Here is a 19,970-nt window from a genome sequence, read left to right on the forward strand (position 1 = left end):
TGAGCCACCTAAAGCTGGGATTGGAGTGAGTGACACAAGCACCCCTGTGGCTACCATGACTGTGCTGGGTCAGTCTTGAAATTAGGACTATGCTGGTTCTCACCCAAGGCCTGCTGTAACTGCACTCTGGCTACCTCCCATGTTTGCTGAAGGCCTTGGTGCTGTGCAATCAGCAGTTGGCAAAGCCAGCCAGACCTGCATCCTTCCTTCAGGGCAGCAAGATCTCTAGACCCCAGGTGGGTCCAGAAGTGTTGTCTGGGAGTTAAGGGACTAGAGCAATACTCTTGTATTGTGGCTGAGCTGGCATTCAAACCAAAGGACTGGTACTTCTCACTCTTTTTCCCATTTCCACCTCACCTCGTCGCCACTGCCACCCCCAGGCCACAAGTAGTACTGCCAGACTCACCGATGTTCCCCTAAGGCCCAGTGTCTCTGAAGTCAGCTTGTCATGAATGCTCTGTTACCTGGGACTCACCCTTCAGAGCAGTGGGCTCCCCTGTGGCCCAAGGCAGGTCCAGAAATGCCATTTAAGAGTCAGGTCTTAGAATTAGGGACACCCAAGAATCAACTGGTGCTCTACCCCGCTGTGTTTGTGCTAGTAGCTAAGCTGTAAGACAAAGTCCTCTTTACTCTTTCCCTCAGCTTTTCTCAAGTAGGAGTTTTGCCCCATAGCCACCACAGCTGGTAATGTGCTGAATCTCACTGAAGCCAGCAAGTCTCAGAGGCTCACCTGAGGCCCTCAATGTAGTACTTGGATATCGCTACTGGTTATTCAGGGCCCAAGGGCTCTTCAGTTAGGTGATGAATGCTGTCAGGTCTTGTCTTCTGGCCCAGGGTGTGTGTAGAAATGTCTGGGAGCTAGGGCCCTGAACAGGGGACCTCATGACTCTCAGCAGTGCCTTATCTTGCTGTGGCTGAGCTGGTATCCAAGATGCAAGACAGAGTTCCCCCCACTCTTCCTTCTCTCCTCAAACAGAAGGAAGGCATCTTTCTTGGAGCCGTGAGCTGTGCAGCCTGTCTAGGGGAAGGGGTGATGCCGGCACTCCATTGGCTGCCCCGCCCGGTGTCTCAGTATGTCTCATTCCCTGCTTCCCATCCCCCTTCCCACCACCTCTACTGTCTTGGGGCCCAGTTCATTCGTTACTAAGAATGGGGTAAGAGTTGTAGTCCTTACGGCTTAGACTGCCAAAAAGTTTACTTGGAAACATGGAGTGCTGTAGCCCTCCACAGTGAGGCTGGTGGGAGCTCAAGTTGGGACTCGGGATCGGCAGTTGCCCTCCGCTTTAGGGCTGGTTTAAATGCTCCCTCCCTGGGCGGGTGTCACTCAAGTTTGGTTTGGTTTTCCTTTCTGCTCTTACAGGACAGCACTGAGTTCAATGGCTTGCAATTGCTGTGTTCTCCCTCCCCCAGCACCGAGAGGCTCTAGGCACCAGGCCTTTGCTGCTGGGTGGGGGAACAGGAAGTGTGCGTAGTGGCTAATTGAGGACTGTTGTTTCTCCCTTCAGTGATATGCAGTTAAAACCAGGTACTATGAGTACTCATCTGATTTTTTTTTTCGAGACGGAGTCTTGCTCTGTCGCCCAGGCTGGAGTGCAGTGGCGCGATCTCGGCTCACTGCAAGCTCTGCCTCCCGGGTTCACGCCATTCTCCTGCCTCAGCCTCTGAGTAGCTGGGACTACAGGCGCCCGCCACCACGCCTGGCTAATTTTTTTTTGTATTTTTAGTAGAGACGGGGTTTCACCGTGGTCTCGATCTCCTGACCTCGTGATCCGCCTGCCTCGGCCTCCCAAAGTGCTGGGATTACAAGCGTGAGCCACCGCCCCCCGCCCTGATTTTTGTTTTTTATGAAGATGTTTTTTCTGTGTAGATCTTAATTTGGTATCCTTGTTGGCGGGGGCATGGGCATGATCAGTGGAGCCTTCTATTCTTGCTCTGCCTCCCACCTGTTTTCAGCCTGAAAAATCAGTGGCAGCTGGGTGCAGTGGGCCACACCTGTAATCCCAGGAGGCCGAGGCAGGTGGATCATGAGGTCAGGAGTTTGAGATCAGCCTGGCCAACGTGGTGAAACCCTGTCTCTACTAAAAATACAAAAATTAGCCGGGCGTGGTGGTGCCTGCCTGTAATCCCAGCCACTCAGCAGGAGAATCACTTGAACCTGGGAGGTGGAGGTTGCAGTGAGCCGAGATTGCACCATTGCACTCTACCCTGGGGGATAGAGTGAGACTTCCTCTCAAAAAAAATTCAGTGGCTTCCATTAAACTGCAGTTTGGATTTCCCTAACTCCATTAAGAAATAATTGCAAAATTTTTTAATTGTGGTAAAAAAAATATAGAACAGAAAATTTACTGTTGGGTTTTGTTTTGTTTTTTTTTTCCTTAAATAGAGAAGGGGTCTCACCATGTTGCCCGGGCTGGTGTTGAACTCTTGGGCTCAAGCGATCCTCTTGCCTTGGCCTTGCAAAGTGTTGGGATTACAGACATAAGCCAAAAATTTCTTTTCTTAATCATTTTTATGTATATAGTTGAGTAGTGTTAGAAATGTTAACATTCTCGTGCAACAAATCTCTAGAACTTTTTCATGTGACAAAATTGAAACCCATTTCTGGGCAACCACCCTTCTTTGTTTCTGTGAATTTGGCTACTTTAAATACCTCATACCAGTTGAATTGTACAAGCACAGTCATGCACCGAGTAACGATGTTTTTGTCAATGATGGACCTAGTGTAGGACAGTGGTCCTAAGATTATAATTTTTACTATACCTTTTCTATGCTTAAATGTGTTTAGATACACAAATACTTACCATTGTGTTATGGTTGCCTAGAGTATTCAGTACAGTTACATGCCATACAGGTTTGTAGCCTAGGAGCAATGGGATATTTATACACCGTATAGTAGAGGTCCAAGAGAGCAAAGATCTCTTGGAGATGATGCTTTCAATTCATTTCAGTATATATGCTCACCAGTGGCATTGCTGGATCATATGGTAATTCTCTTTCTGATTTTTCAAGGAACTGTCATACCGTTTTCCATAGCAGCTGTAACATTTTATATTCCCAGCAAGAGTACACAATGGTTCCAGTTCCACATAACTCGTGAACATTTATTTTATTTATTTTGTTGTTTGTTTTTTAAGAGACAGGATCTTGCCTGTCTCTCAGCCTCATCGCCGTGGCTGCAGAGTGCCAAGTGCCAGGTCCTGCGCTCTGGGCGCGGGTCAGGAGCAGCTGGCAAGGGCAGCGCAGCCTGTGGGGCCCTTGGACGCGGCCAGCCGCAGCTTCGGGAAGCCACGTCAGCCCACGGGCGCTGCAGCTGCAGCCGCCACCAGCACATGGAGCAGGGGTCGCCGAGGATTGGGAATCCCCGACCAGGCCTGCGCCAGCAACTGCCACCTGCACCGGGAGCCGAGAGAGAGCTGCTAGGGCCGTTTCTCCGCCTCGGGCCTGTTGGGCGGGGCCGGCTAAGGTGCACGTGCTCGCTGGTCCTAACGGTTCTGTTGGGCGTTTCTGCTGAGAGGCGGGAGGCGCTGAGAGTCTGTGCGAAGGACAGTGGACAGACTGCGTTGCTTGTTGTTGCGCTTCGGAGGCAGTGATCCCCGAAGGCGAGCTGAAATACGGCTGGAGCGTCCCCAGGCTCCAATTTGCAGCCGACGATTATGGAAGATCACGAGCCGGAGTGGTGGCCCACCCTCAGGGAGCGCTTGTGCTCGGATGGCTTCTCATTTCCCCAATACCACATTAAATTCTGTCATCTGAGGAGGATCCACAGAGCTGTCGTCCTTGGTAATCTGGAGAAACTGGAGGACCTTCTCACGTATCATGACGCCAATAAGAGAGACAGGAAGGAAAGGTACTGGGGCCCGGGAGCTGGGGCTGCGGGAGGAGGCCTGTGGAGAAGTACCCCCTTCCAGGCTGAGGGCTGCGGGGCGGATGGTCCGGGGCTCGGGGTATGGACGGGGGCTAAGGGGTGCCTGGCTGGGGTAGGAGTGAGTGGAGCGGGGCCTGGGGAATGGGGGTATATGGGGTGGCGGGGTGTGGAGTGAGTTGGGGGATGGGAGTGGGGAGTAGGGGGTGCATGGGGTGGGGGTGTGAATAGGCTGAGGTGGATGGAATGAAGGCTTGGGGGGGTAGGGGCGTGGACGGTGTGGGGTGGGGAGATAGGGTGAGCGTTCAATGGGATAGAGGACTGGAGGTGGGGGTGAGGTGTGAGGGTGAATGGGGTGGGGGAAAGGGGTGCAGAGGTGAGGGGGGCGAGTCCTGTCACCAAAGGGGCTGGACTTTCTTTCTTGGCAGGCTCAGCCGCACCTGGGATGTGGAAACCTTGGCGGGGGGCGAGCACCCAGGCCATTTTCACGAGCAGCAAAACAAAAACAAAACTTCAGCTGGTTTCCAATCATTCACCATGCTGCTTCTTTATAAATCATTTTAAAGTGACTTCACTAATAAAGTTCAGCATGTATAGCGTTTTATTTTTAATGTACACATTTTAAAGCATAATGTTACATACATTATGGAAAGGTGCATAATGAGAGAAATCATTTCCATAATATATCAACTTCCTGACTAAAAATTCTTTGGATAAAAATCCAATATTTATTTGATATCAATGGACACCTATGTCAATGTGGTTTTCACTGAGGGACCTTAGAGGGAAACTTTGAAGTGGGAAGATGGTCTGTGTTCTTGAATAGAAAGACACATTTTTCTAAAGTTCTGAGCTCTTTCTGCGTTTATAAATTTTACATAATCCAAATAAAGTTATCAAAATGTTAACATTTTTTAATTACTCATGCTGTCTTTTACTATTGTGATGACATTAAGAAAACTTTTGAAATGGAGTCAAAAAAGACTTGCCTTTCTAGATATGAAAATGTGCTGTTAATTTCCACAAGTTATTTACTAACAGCCGCAACCACAAATCAGTGAATGGAACAGGTTAGAAAATCCAGGAACACACCAATATGTGTAAGAATTTATTAGGTTGGTGCAAAAGCAATTGCGGTTTTTGCCGCAATTACAAGTAATGGCGAAAACCACAATTGCTTTTGCACCAATCTAATAGAATTGGATAATGGTGACATTTCATATTAGTAGGAAAAGATGAATTACTCATAAATGAAGTGCCTGCTAAGTATTTGGAGAAATCTGGCTAGATTTTTATGTCACAGAAATAAGTTCGTTATGGAATGTAGATTAAAAATTTTAAATGCACAAAATAAGAAAGATAACAGAAAAAACACAAATGCCTACTTATATTGATACATGTTTATATTCCTACAAATATCACAAGCACACATTCTGAAGGTCGATTTCACAAAATAAAATCCAGTTTATAAGAAAAAATTAACAAGATAATATGTGTATATACATATTAGATAAGTGATTTTCATTTTACAGAGAATTCTTCAAATAAGAACTGTCATTTAAAATAGAGCAAAGCATTTTTTTTTTTTCGGATATTCAAGCAACCTATGCACATGGGAAAAAATATTTAGTGTTCCTGGGAGGAGAAGGTATTTAAGTTAAAAAAGGAATGAAATACTGTTTTCTATCCACAAGTTTGTGAGGGTAAAGAGTAGCAGTACATATACTGCTGTTTAAAGTTTACATTTCTGATGACTTTTCAAATAGACAATTTGTTGGTAAGTATCACACTTTAAAATGTATGTGCCCTTCACCCATCAATTCCATTATACTAAAATATCTCTAGGAAATAGAGGTACATGCAATTTGTTTTTCTCAGTGCTGCTTAAAATAGCAATGTATTTGGAAAACCCCTTATAATGGATTTTATAAATTTTATAAATTTATCAACAAATTTCAGTGCATCCATAGGATGGGACAATATGGGACCTTTGCAGATATCAGTAGATACAGATGTATGTTGAGGTGTGAAGATGTACTTTGAAAAAAAGTTGGTTTGATTATATATACACACAAACAGTCTATGGTGTTTGTAAGCCAAATATGTGTACAAAATATAACATTTCTTCTTTTCTGGCAGGTGTATTGTGATATTTTTTCTTATCTGTGATGTATAAATGATCAATATGTTTAAAACTTCTAGTAAATGTTTTTTATTAATGAAATTATTCTTGGGCAAAGAAGAAATATAAATCTTGCAAAGAAAAAAATAATTCTCACTTTCTGTTTTATTATTTATTTCTTTCTTTGTTTATTTTTGAGATGGAGTCTCGCCCTGTTGCCCAGCCTGGAGTGCAGTGGCATGATCTCAGCTCACTGCAATCTGCCTCTTAGGTTCAAGTGATTCTCCCACCTCAGCCTCCTGAGTAGCTGGGATTACAGGTGTGCGCCACCATGCCCAGCTAATTTTTGTATATTTTAGTAAAGACGGGGTTTCACCATGTTGGCCAGGATGGTCTCAAACTCCTGACCTCAGGTGTTCCTCCCACCTCGGCCTCCCAAAGTTCTGGGATTACAGATGTGAGCCACTGTGCCTGGCCTTATTTTTATTTTTTTGTTTATTGGTATCTTCTGTGAACTTTTAGCCTCTTCAGAGGCAGAGGGAATATTTTTATTTGTGCTTGATTATTTTATTATGCATAGATTTTAGTATATAAATAGGTTTTTATTATAGTTTTATTACATATAAGCAAACAATTTTAAATTAATTATTTTAGTTTATCAGTGTCCTCATGAAAATGAAAATGAGCAAATATAAGTGATTATCACTATTCCAAAAGCACTGCTTTAATTTATAGTTTTTTTCATAACAAACTCCCCAACTGTATGTATGCATTCTTTCAATCCAGTTATTCATCAAGCATAACCTGAATACCTATCATGTAGCAGACACATTCCACCATCTGTGAGGACTCTTCCACCCTTAACAACTTCATGTTTACCTGCCCAGGCTGAGCAAGCTGAGATTTAAAATGGAAGCGTTAGGACTGAATCCCAATTGGATCTTTTATTCCTTTTTTTTTTTTTTTTTTTTTAAACAAAAGCAATTCTGAAGTTAGAAAATAGTGAAAGATAACTTTTAACTGCCATTTCAAAAACTTATGACAGTCTCAAATACTACTATTAATCATTGCAAATACCTGATTTACATAACATTCTGTAAGTATTGAAAAAAATGAGCCGTACCTATTCATTTGAATCCTGAATTTTCTTTGGATGATTTTTTTTGAAAATTGAAGTAAGAATTACTTTGTTTTAAAAATTTGTTTTTTTATTTTTGCCTTCTTTTTCCACAGTACTTTATTTAGGTGCCAATTATATGAGTAGAACTGCCTGTTCTATGTACTGTATCCCACTTAATGTAAGGCATCACGGATTGGGTGATGCCACATTACTTTATATATCAATAAGATAATGTTTAAAATGTTACCAGTTATAATTGTAATAAATAATGAATTGTAAACAGTATTCCAATGTCAGGAGATGTTAATATAAGAATAGTAGCTTATATAATAGTGAGAAAATGAGCATCTGAGAATGACTGAAATACAATGATACATCTAATCTTTAATAGATACCTCAATGTAGATATGATTGTATCATTTTACTTAATTAAAATGTCTTTGTAAGTAGTAATAACTAAAAATTATTGAGCTGTTATTTGTGTTAGAAAGTGTTCTAAATGCTGTGCATAGATTCTTACGTAAGCATCACAGCAGTGTTCTGTGGGATAGCTACTATTCTCATATATTTGATTGATAAGGAAATTGAAGCAAAGAAAGGCTAAATAACAGCTAAGTGACAGAGCTTACAGTAAATTTTAAGCCCCAATTAAACTGAATCCAAAAGCCAAGCTTTTTCTATTAAATAGCCTGCTGTTTCATTAATGTGGTGAGTAATAAGCGCTAACAAATATTGTACTTTCTTCACAAGAAAATTACATATTTGTTTTGAAGACAGAGAAATAACATGCTAATTAATGCTTACAGTTACATGTTTTAAAAAGTCTTGTCACTCTCACAGGACTGCCCTACATTTGGCCTGTGCCACTGGCCAACCGGAAATGGTATTTCTTCTGGTGTCCAGTAGATGTGAGCTTAATCTGCAGGACCGTGAATGCAGGACACCTCTCATCAAGGTATATAGTAGCTGACTCTTTGAGCATGAGATGGATTTGGTTTAAGTACATAGGATAAAATGAATTTATCTCATTGGAATACCACTATATAACTAGTTAGTAAATCCTACGGAGTGTTTATTTTGATTTTTCAGTGTTTGCATGTTTCTCGGTCTAATACAGGCTGTACAACTGAGGCAGGAGGCTTGTGCAACTATTCTGCTGCAAAATGGCGCCGATCCAAATATTATGGATTTCTTTGGAAAGACTGCTCTACACTATGCTGTGTATAATGAAGATACATCCATGATAGAAAAACTTATTTTATATGGTACAAATATTGAAGAATGCAGCAAGGTATAGGTCAACCAATGTTATTTTCAAACTATCTGAAATGCATTTATTTTAACATTGACACATGTAAGGGTCAAGTTTTCATATTTGGAAGCTCAAACATTCCTTGAATGAAAATATTTTGAAATGCCTTAACTGTCTAAGATTTTACTTTAAATATTGGAACTTTTAAAGAAGTATTACAGGGTACAGCTTTTTTTCATGCATTTATGGTAAATAATTATAAAAACATGAATTACAATAAATTTATAATTCATGACAACTGAACTTGGGAAAGGTAATAGTTAAGTGTTTTTCCACTAAATTACTTTTTTTCTAATCAGTGTGAAGTGACACAGGAAAGTAAATTTGGCCCTTATAAATAGGCTTTATTTTAAATTTCAAAGAAAATTAAAGAATTTCACAATAAATGTACATCTTGTTGCGTTGACAAGTATTGTATGTGAAGGTGATTTCATTTGAAAGTGATTCCTCTGTGGAAAGACTTAAGAGGGAAAAATGAAGAAAAGGAGAGCAATCAGAAATGCACAAGCTAATTTGGAAATTAGGTAATGAGGGAAAATACTGTGGAGAGGGTTTTTGTGTGTTTTGTTGTTTGTTTTCAATTTATACGTTTAGACAAGGGTCACTTCAGTTTTGGGGATGATTATTCTTACTTTGGGAAAGAGTTTGTGAGTTGTAAAATTGCCTAGGGATCAATTTTGGTAGGACTCTGAGGAAACCAGGTTGCCAGTGAATAGTGGTGATGAAGTGGCACACACTTCAGTAGAGAGAAGAACACATAATGAATGGACATTATTCAATTCTGGCAGAAACAGCCACTTAGATAAGCATTTAAACTCTCAAGTCCAGAATGTCTTGATGGGCAGGTGGGAGATAAGGAGCTTATAAATAGTAAAATCAAGTTGGATTTTGAGTTTACTAGTCTCTTCTCTACCCCTACCTAGGCAAAGTAAATGAAGTTTTCAGTGAATTGCTGTTTTGCTCTTTCCTCTTTTCGACCAAATCCCAAATGATAAAGGGAATTTGCCATGTGGGTGAGAGATGAGACTGAAGTGATTATCACCTGTGCTGGTTCGCAGTTAGAATTGTGCATGACAGTAACCTGGGGAAATTACAAGCAAATCTCTAAGTCTAGGATAGCCCCTGAAGATTTTAATATAGTAAATCTAATATTTACTATTAAATATTACTGGACATGTATGTTTTAAAATATTTCCTTGAAGCTGGGCATGGTGGTGCCTCTAGCCAGAGCAACAGAATAAGACACTGTCTCTAACAACAACAACAGCAACAACAACAATAAAAAATTTCTTGAGACACTGATACGCTGCTGGTTAAGAACCACTGAATAGATAAGTGTAATATACATTCCCATATCTCAAACACATAAAAAATCTCTAGAAGAGTTGGATGATAGCTGCTGCTTCCTTTAAATTTCTCCTTTCCAATAATATTAGCCTGACTTTCACCTGTCTCTACCTCTCTGGTTGGGAAGTTAAAAAGACTTATTTGCAGTATCTATCAGCGTAAGAATAACACCTTTTCTTTGCCACCGTCACTTACTCGCTGCCATTCATAGGGTCGTTAGGAATTTGCTATTGTGGACTCTTAATAAGTAGAGACTGACTCTTTCAGGACTCTGAGTCTCCTTGTTATCATTCTGGTGATTAGGTCAATACATCATTATTAAAAGCAGGGTTCTCTCAATTACAATAGTAAAAATTTCTAAACCTTTTTTTAAAGCTGAAGCTCTATTACGGACTGCCTCAGTATGTCAGTTAAGTACATAGAACTATGGCATAATCAGGATAGCAGTTTTAAACGCTGAAAACCATGAAGTTAGTAAGAATACAGAGAATACATATAGGTCATTATTAGAGCTTTAATTGATAAGCCATTGTATTTTTATTTCTGATTTATATTTTACCTAAAAAAAAAATTAGGTTACAATATAGAAACTAGAATAATAATTTAATATTATTTTAATAATTTAGTTGCAGCAGTCCTATGAACTAATTATCCATTTGGTGAACAATCTGGGAAAATTAAACATAAATTATAAATGAATGAATGTTGTAAAAGTGCTCAAAGTGGGTATTATGACTCTTAGTAACAATTTTTATTGCATTCTTGGGCCTATTTTGGAAAAAAAAATCTGAAACTAAAGAAAGGAAGTATTTTACATGAAAATACTTGTTTTGTATACAATCGCTTGGAGACATATCCATAGCAAATACAAAAATACAAGGTCTGTAGTCTAAATGTGTCCCATAGATGTGTTTAGTTTGCCTCTATAAATTGTCTCAGCATGGAAGGTTTAGGAGACTCATGCACAGATCTGGATTCCAGACTTCTCTTCAAGAATCCAATCTGGTGTCCCTTGAGCCTATCTCACGTTTAGGATGCTGTGCAGAGGTTGCCCCTTTCTATGAGGCATGTGGTCTCCATTTTGCTACTGTGCCTACCTAGGTACTTCACTTCCTCAGGTCATCTCCCTTGCCTCTGTAGGGATGACTTTACAAGCCCTGTTTTATAATATATTTTAGTAAATATTTCAAGGTTTTCAAGACATTTTATATTTGTTTAAATATGGAGTCTATATATAAATCCCTTGGTAATCGGGTTGAACTTTTGAATTTAGATGGTGGTGTTTTATAAACTATTTTTGTTTATATATACCATAAATAATCATCTTCCCATTAGAATGCATGTAAGCTTTTTAAGGTGAACCATGGTATAGTTGCATAGGTTATGCATATTGCAGACAACATTATATTTTTATCTTCAGCATTGCCTCCTAAAAATGCAGGTAATTGGCTGGGCGCAGTGGCTCACGCCTGTAATCCTAGCACTTTGGGAGGCAGAGGCGGGTGGATCACGAGGTCAGGAGATTGAGACCATCCTGGCTAACACGGTGAAACCCCCTCTCTACTACAAATACAAAAAATTAACTGGGTGTTATGGCACACGCCTGTAGTCCCAGCTACTCGGGAGGCTGAGGCAGGAGAATTGCTCGCGCTTGAATCCAGGAGGCGGAGGTTGCAGTGAGCCGAGATGGCACCACTGCACTCCAGCCTGGGCGACAGAGCAAGACTCCGTCTCAAATAAGTAAAAGATGCAAATAATTTAGTGGCTTTCATTATGCTATAAATAATTCATATAGGTCATTATTAGAGCTTTAATTGATAAGCCATTGTATTTTTATGTCTGATTTATATTTTACCTAAAATAGAAAAGTTAAGTAAGAATTAATATGGAAACTAGAATACAAATAAATTTTTAAAGGAATTATGTACCAGGGTCCTAAGATTATAATTACATAAATATTTGCATCAGGGGCCTAAGACTGTAATTGAGAATAACATTTCATATAGAGATTTCTGACAACTAAGATAAAAATATTACTAGAGAAAACCCATGGACTATTTAATAATAAGCAGTGAAAGTTCATGTGAAGCCTATCTCTATTAATTCAGAGCCCGGCTCTCTGAATTAAAAAGAGATAGGCTTCAAATGAACTGTCAATCATGTCAGAATCTCAGATGACAATGTCAGGTGCTCCTGAGCACCTGGTAAAGTAAATATCCTTTGGAATATATTAATAGTTTAAGAAACACCGCTCTATAGATAATAATTTAGATCATTAATAAAAATACCTGAAACATTTATTACTGTGTCTTAGAGTTTGAGGACATAGAGAAAAAAATACAGCTGCTGCCCTCAAGAAGCTCTTGGTTCAGGCAGGAAACAATAAAATCCTTGAAACATGCCATGCTAAATGCTGTGACAGAAGCAAAGATTCTTGGAACTGGGAAATGTTTGAAGTGAGTTTTGGAGATGACCAGAGTTCTTGTGGTGAGGCAGAGGAGGTTGTTTCCAGGGGAAGGAGCAGAACATAGAAAAGCACCGAGGACTGAAAAGAAAGGGACTGCCTCTTATGTCCTTTCAATGGTATATATTTAAGCTCGCAGGATCTTACATAAGGTTTTCAGTTCAGCTGATAGATAATATAATTTTGTGATTATAAATTGTTGCTGTTGTTTTACAGAATGAGTATCAACCTTTGTTGCTGGCTGTGACTCAAAGAAAACGGAAAATGGTAGAAGTTTTATTAAATAAAAATGCAAATATAAATGCAATTGATTATCTTAGCAGGTACAGACCTTAGTTCTTATTGTGTTGTTTTTAAACCTGAGTGTCATTTTAGAGTGGTAGCAGTCACTCAAGTCACAAACATTGTATTAATAAGAAGACTAACTTTTAATCATTGGGATATAGTGAGAAATATCAACACAGATCATCACTTAGGTAGAAAAACAATTATTTGGACTGAGTAACATAAAGAACAGTGTATAGCAGGATTCGCCTCTCTCTATAGGCATTATACACATAAAAGGCTTCTATATATAGAAAGCTCTGTATATTGATAGATGTTTGTTATTTGTAATATGATGTGGTGTTATTTATAATGTAATAATGTGATGCTTTTGATTGTATGATCTTATGTTAGCTAAAGGGGTTTCATGTTAGTTTTTCATTTCTACTGTGTTTTGATGTTGTTTTTAATTGATATGGGGAGAGGGAGAAAAGATAGCTTTAAATGGGTAAAACTTTAATGAAGACAAGCTTTAGGTTCACACAGGACTGGGTTTAATCCCTAGCTTTCCCATTTGCTAGATGTGTGACCTTGGTAACATTACTTATCACCAAGTATGTTTTCTTCTGTGAAAAGGAGGGTAATAATATATCCTTCAAGGGTGGTTGTGTGTAAGTAACATTATATATATAATGTTAGAATGTCCAGCTAACAGAGCAAGGTGCTGATGTTTTGGAAACAATGGCTGAGCATATAAGTATGTGCATATATATATATAATATATATATATACACACACATATGTATGTAAGAATATAATGTAAGTAACATCATATATAATATATAATATATACAATATATATTTTATAGATAATATATAATATACAATGTATATTATATATTTTATAGATAATATATAATATACTATATATATTTTATATATATATGATGTTACTTATACACAACCACCCTTGAAGGATATATTATTCTTTTTTTTTTTCTTCATGAATGGAATATTATATTTTTTGAAACATAGTTTTAAAAGTTTTTTTTTTGCACACAAAACAATAAACATTTTCTAAAAGTACCTACGAACAAAAAGATGCATATCAAACATATTAGGAAGGTTGCACATGGGATGACGGGGAATAGAAATGGGGGGTGGGAATTAAAGAAAATAAATGAGAGAGGGACGTTGTATGGCTCAATGATAATAACTCAATCCTCTATTTGACAAGAAGGAGAAGGAAGAGGAAGAAAAAGAAAGTGGGATAAAGGATCAGAAAGGGAGGAAAATAGAAAAAATTAGAGTATGACTCCAGGGTAGACCTGTTTTGTTGTCGCTTGGTTCGTTGGTTGGTTTGACAGTTGTATTTTTCATATGTTTCGCCATGTTGGCCAGGCTGGTCTCGAGCTCCTAGCCTCAAGTGATCAACCCGCCTCAGCCTCCCAGAGTACTGGGACTACAGGCGTGAGCTACCACATCCAGCCCCCACATTGCTTCTGGCCTCTGTGGTAGACCTCCCAGACGGGGCGGCCCGGCAGAGGCACTCCCCACATCCCAGACGGGGTGGCCAGGCAGAGGTGCTCCTCACTTCCCAGACGGGGCGGCCGGGCAGAGACGCTCCTCACTTCCTAGACGGGGTGGCGGCCGGGCAGAGGGGCTCCTCGCTTCCCAGACGGGGCGGCCGGGCAGAGGCGCTCCTCACTTCCCAGACGGGGCGGCCGGGCAGAGGCGCTCCTCACTTCCCAGATGGGGCGGCCGGGCAGAGGCGCTCCTCACATCCCAGAAGGGGCGGCCGGGCAGAGGCGCTCCTCACTCCCAGAAGGGGCGGCCGCGCAGAGGCGCTCCTCACTTCCCAGACGGGGCGGCCGGGCAGAGGCGCTCCTCACATCCCAGAAGGGGCGGCCGGGCAGAGGCGCTCCTCACTTCCCAGACGGGGCGGCCGGGCAGAGGCGCTCCTCACTTCCCAGACAGGGCGGCCGGGCAGAGGCGCTCCTCACTTCCCAGACGATGGGTGGCCGGGCAGAGGCGCTCCTCACATCCCAGATGGGGCGGCCGTGCAGAGGCCCTCCTCACATCCCAGATGATGGGCGGCCAGGCAGAGACGTTCCTCACTTCCTAGACGGGGTGGCGGCCGGGCAGAGGCGCTCCTCACCTCCCAGACGGGGCGGCCGGGCAGAGGAGCTCCTCATAACCCAGACGATGGGCGGCCAGGCAGAGACGGTCCCCACCTCCCAGACGGGGCGGCGGCCGGGCAGAGGCTGCAATGCCAGCACCCTGGGAGGCCAAGGCAGGCGGCTGGGAGGCGGAGGCTGCAGCGAGCCAAGACCACGCCACCGCACTCCAGCCCGGGCAACACCGAGCACCGAAAGAGCGAGCCTCCGTCTGTAGTCCCAGCACCTCGGGAGGCCGAGGCGGGCAGAGCACTGGAGGTCAGGAGCTAGAGACCAGCCTGGCCGACATGGCGAAACCGCGCCTCCAGCCAAGGGAGAAAAACCAGGGAGGGGTGGTGGCGCGCGGCGGCAATCCCAGGTAGCCCGCAGGGCAGGGCAGGAGAATCACGGGAGCCGGACGCAGGGAGTGTGCAGCGAGCCGAGTTTACTCCAGCCTGGGCCACAGAGGGAAGAAAAGAAAAAGAAAGAAAGGAAAGAAAGAAAGAGGAAGGAAGGAAGGAAGGAGAAGGATATATTATTATCCTCCATATATAGTGTTTATTTAAATGCCTAGCACATGCTTATCAGCATCATTAACTGAAGCTACGCCTACTACTATTAGCATTCATATTAATATTGTTTTAAGCCTGCAGATAGCTCTTATCTGACCCTTTAGCTGATTTTGCATTATAATGTATAGTATCAGACTAGGGAAGAAATGAATAATTTTTCACTGAAATTTGCCTACTGTAGATAGGTGGCCTGAGCATAGTTTCTTGCCCATCAAAGGACTTTAAGTTAGCAACTTTATGTCATACCACAGTGGGACAAGAGGCTTCCTTTTTGTTCCTTGCTTTTAACCTTTGTGGTAACTTGCAAAGATAAACCCTTGAGCACCCAAGATGCTTGTTTCTTAGTACACGTAATTGGGTTAATTCTACATGGACAGGCAACATATTAAGTTGATAAAGTATATAAACATAGCTTTTAAAATGTCATTAAAGTTTTTAATTACCTCTCTGTTATTTTAGATCAGCCCTCATACTTGCTGTTACTCTTGGAGAAAAAGATATAGTCATTCTTCTTCTGCAGCACAATATTGATGTGTTTTCTCGAGATGCGTATGGAAAGACTGCAGAAGATTATGCCATTGAGGCTGAGAATAGAGTGTAAGTCTTTACATAAAAAGGCTAGTGAACACTAAATTGAAGTTTAAAATAATTGTAACAATTGCATCTTATATATCAGGTGAGATTTCATAGTTTGGTTCAAGTAGTTTTCAAGTGACAAATTTTCAAGTTTTAAGTTTTCGAGGGTTGTGCAACTTTGTCAGCCAGAAATCAAGCAAAAGGCAAGATAAGTAGCAGTAGGTGCAGGATTCTTGATATTGAAACTTTTAGGACTTTTCTCCTTAGGGATTCCAATGTTGTACATTTTATTTCAAGTATAACCCCTATGCATAGGATAAAGTAGTTTCACATCTTTGATTTTTCTAATTAGTTATTTGGGTCTCAAAATGTCCAGTTTATCAAAAAATCTTGTACTGTGTACTGGGGACCATCTACTATAGCCTGATCACTGAATTTTTCAAGAACCTAAGGGGTTCCCTAAGTCCAAGGAAGACAATCAGTGTCTACAAGTCAGAAGGAGAAGGGGAAAGGACATTCTAATCATTGCTTCGTTTTCATTGATTCTGTTGCTGCTTTCTTGCCACTGAAAGTACTCTTGCAGTCTGGTAATGATTAACCTTTGCCACCAGGATGCCCTTTCTGTTTGAGATCCCTCAATCTTCATGTTGATCCATAAAAAGGCTTCAAAGTTACAACTATTTTTTTTAGTTCACTTGCACATACTTATATGCTCAGCCATTGTTTCCAAAACAGCAGAACCTTGCTCTGTTAGCTGGATGTTCTAACTTTATCAACATACACACTGAGCAAATTGACACTTTCACCCACACTCAAAACCTGATGTAAAGCCCACATTATAACCTGGGCTTCTAGACCTTCATGATGAGTTATTTTTTGAGTCCCTTTTTTTTCTCTTCAAATATTAGTTGGGATAGTTCTAAACTGTCAGAGATATTCAAATAATGTTGTAGAAAGAGATGACAGTTTTTTTCTTTATTGCTACCAGATCTGTACCCTGAGACTTTTTAAATAAACAGTGTAAGAGCTTTTCTCAGGTAGTGGAAGCTTCTATGCCATCCTTCCTTAGAGTAGGAGGCATCAACTTGTGGTTGGCCCCTCAAGTGATCTGTTTTCTATAATAATGAAGATCTCCCAAGCTGCTTGCATCACTATCTCAAGTTTGTAAAATATTTTCGGATTCTAACTCACAGGAAGCCATTCATTGGAATTATCTAAGTCTCAAGTTGGTTAGTTGGATTTAACAGAGCTAACCCTCATCCATGACTTATCAGCATTTATAGGTAAAAGTAAGGCTTTGTGCTTGCTTTGGCAGCACAAATACTAAAATTGGAACAATACGGAGAAAATTAGCATGGTGAAGCATTTCATATTTTGCAGTCACGGGAAGGTCATTTGACTGTTTGCTGGCTAGCTAAGTCACAGTTTGAATCGAAACAAAATGGGTGGCCCCTTATATTAGAATTGTGATTTTTCACTACAAAAACATTTGTGTAAGGTGATCTATAAACTGAGAATGGAGATAAGTAACACATGGGGTGTTGTGTAAATATTTTGTTAGTATGTATCTTGGAAATAAGAAAATGTCAACTTTCATCTACTTCATGGAACTTAAAAAAAATGAAAGTAGGGTTTTGTCTTCCATGTCAGTTGGAGATAACATCACTGATGGAGATTAACCATCATTCTAGCAAACATCTGCTGGTTCAGTTAGAGTCTGTAGAGAAGTAATAGTGGTAGCCCAAGCCAGATCTTGACATCTGTTAGTTTTCTGCCTTTGGAATTGATGAGCTCAATAATAGTGAACAATCGTGTTACCTATTTTAATGAAATAATGTATTCATAAATTAATTTATTTATGAATTATGAAATAGTTGAGATGCCCTGAATTATAAGCCACAAATAATAGAACAATAAGCAAAATTAGGACTTAACATTTTTCTTAAACTGAAGCATTTGAATATTAGAACCTATGAAAAAATACACATTGGGTTTGATTTGGGATTTCAAAATAGTTTCAGCAATAGAGTTCAAGAACAAATTCCACTGCTTTACTATTTTTCTGTGAATGTTAAAAATGCTACTTCATTAAACCTATATAACAACCTAGTGAAAGAAGATAATAAAATCTAGAAGACATTGTGCCTAAGAGAAGCAACTTGTTTAAGAGCAAATACCTGTTGGCTATAGAGCCAAGACCTTCCAGTAAGAGCCAGGAAGGTGACTTTCCATTATGTCAAGCTAATGTGAGATAGTTTGCTGAGCTATACTGCCTTCACTTCATGAGTACTTCACCTGTGTTTATTATTTAATTAGAAAGGTACTAAGAAGTTTGTAGAGCTTACAGAAGAGAAGTGTATAGGATAATTAACATCCTGATATTGTTCCAGATACTCTAATAATTTAGTATATTTGGTAAATGTTTTTGATAATACTATTAAAATATTAATTTCATTTATTTTTATACATAGCATTTTTGAACTAATTTCTGAATACAGAAGAAAGAAATATGAAGAGTTTTCTATAAATAGCAATCCAGGTAAGATTTCTGATAGTGAATTACTCTTGATGGTACTACCATAGATAAAAAAGAATAAAGATGTTTTGATTACAAAAAAACAGTTTAAAAAAATCACTGTTTAAATTGCACACATTTAAAAAATAGTAGTGTAGATTTTATAATTATTTAAAAAGTTAATTGTAGGTAGTTTATAATCTCAGTATTGTTTGAAAAAAATTATTATTTAATTATGGTTCCTAATATTCTAGATGATCTTTTTGTGTAAATAAGAAAACAAATTTTTAAGTTATTACATTGCATGTTTTTTTATAGTCACATAATAATGAATTAGACTTTTTGTAAAATTAGAACTTCTATTTAATTTGTAAAATAAATTCTTTGCAGTTAGTAAATGAATCAATAATTACAGTTGGCCCTTGAACAACATGGGATTTAGTGCTGCCAATGCCCATGCTGATGAAAATACATATTTGGTATGTTATGTATATTATATATTGTATTCTGAGTACAAGAAAGTAAGCTAGAGAAAGGAAGCTTTTGCAGTAGTTAAAGCTATAGTTTCCTTGTAGTTCAATGCTTGAACTACTATCAGTCTAGTGTAAGGTGTTCACCCATCCATGGTAAAATAAAGTAAGTTTATTCCATTTACTCATTTTAAAATGTTGGTCTTTTTCTTGCCCTTATGCCTTCTTCATTTGTTTTACTTAATTTTTTATTTATAAAGAAACAATAATAGTTAGTAGGGACTTTTTTTCCTGTGAAAACCATCAATGAAGAGGCCATGTTGATCTAGGAAATATAAACATATTTATTTGGTAGCAGTAGAAATATAAAGCAGAAGCAGAAAAGAGGTATAGTTAATAAGATTTAGTGAACATTGAATGTAAAACATTAGTGGGGAGAGAGAAATCTTGGATCATTCATAGGTTTCCAGGTTGTGTACTGGCCTTTATACTGCACATGAGAAATGAGTAGGATGTGTTCACTGAATGGAGAAGTACAGCTGGTCAACAGGGAAGAGTAACTTCCCTTCCCTCCAACTCTGAGGTTGGAGATGCAGACGTAGAATGATGTTATTATAATTATTAGGCAAAGTCATCGATCTCAACTGTCCATGATGCAGATGTAGAATGAGGAGGCATCCAGTGACAAAACCCTGGGAATGTCAACATTCCCTCCTGCCCCCAGAAAAAAAAAGAGTTGGTAAAGGAGAATGAGCAGTGGCTAGAGAAAAGTAGGAGAGGAGTCAGAGGAAGTGATGTGGCAAAAATAAAAAATGTGAGAATTTTAAGGAGGGAGTATCAATTCTAACAAGTAAGATTACTAAAAAGCCAATTAGATTTAACTTTTAAAAGCTCTTTGGCGGTACCCTTTTCAAAAGAACCATTTTTGAGGTGTAATGTGGGCTGTTGATGTGATTGGTATGTCTGGTGTCCAAATATGGAGGAACAAATCTACCAAGATCCTACGTAACTCTTTTTTAACTGCAGAAGCTACGTCCACAGGGTCAGGGAAAATAGTCTTGACTTCTGAATACATGTGCCCACACTTCTACAGAATTGTCAAAACCTAAGGGTAATGTGTGAGAAAAACTGTGGTCTTCTTATCTGCTCCTTGTGGAAATACTTAGTTTGTACTGAAATCCCTAATAAGT

General features: G+C 39.8%; 2 protein-coding genes and 1 pseudogene across 2 annotated transcripts in view; all 3 read left to right on the forward strand.

The window, feature by feature from the left end:
* The window catches only part of LOC100607123 (exportin-1-like), a 45,121-nt gene extending 41,531 nt beyond the window's left edge, over nt 1-3,590 (forward strand). Inside the window, 1 exon segment of the mRNA XM_030827091.1 lies at nt 3,135-3,590. Within this exon segment, the coding sequence (XP_030682951.1) occupies nt 3,135-3,590 (456 nt within the window).
* LOC100598795 (ankyrin repeat domain-containing protein 36B-like) lies at nt 3,460-8,523 on the forward strand. Its single transcript, XM_030827741.1, has 3 exons — nt 3,460-3,847; nt 7,945-8,059; nt 8,222-8,523. Exons 1-3 carry the CDS (start codon nt 3,654-3,656, stop codon nt 8,399-8,401), a joined length of 489 nt encoding a protein of 162 aa, XP_030683601.1. The 5' UTR covers nt 3,460-3,653; the 3' UTR covers nt 8,402-8,523.
* A 3,399-nt stretch (nt 8,524-11,922) lies between these two features.
* LOC115838248 overlaps nt 11,923-19,970 on the forward strand; it is a 41,219-nt pseudogene continuing 33,171 nt past the window's right edge.

The sequence above is a fragment of the Nomascus leucogenys genome, chromosome 14 (genome assembly GCF_006542625.1).
Source record: "Nomascus leucogenys isolate Asia chromosome 14, Asia_NLE_v1, whole genome shotgun sequence".
In the NCBI taxonomy this organism is placed as follows: Eukaryota; Metazoa; Chordata; class Mammalia; order Primates; family Hylobatidae; genus Nomascus; species Nomascus leucogenys.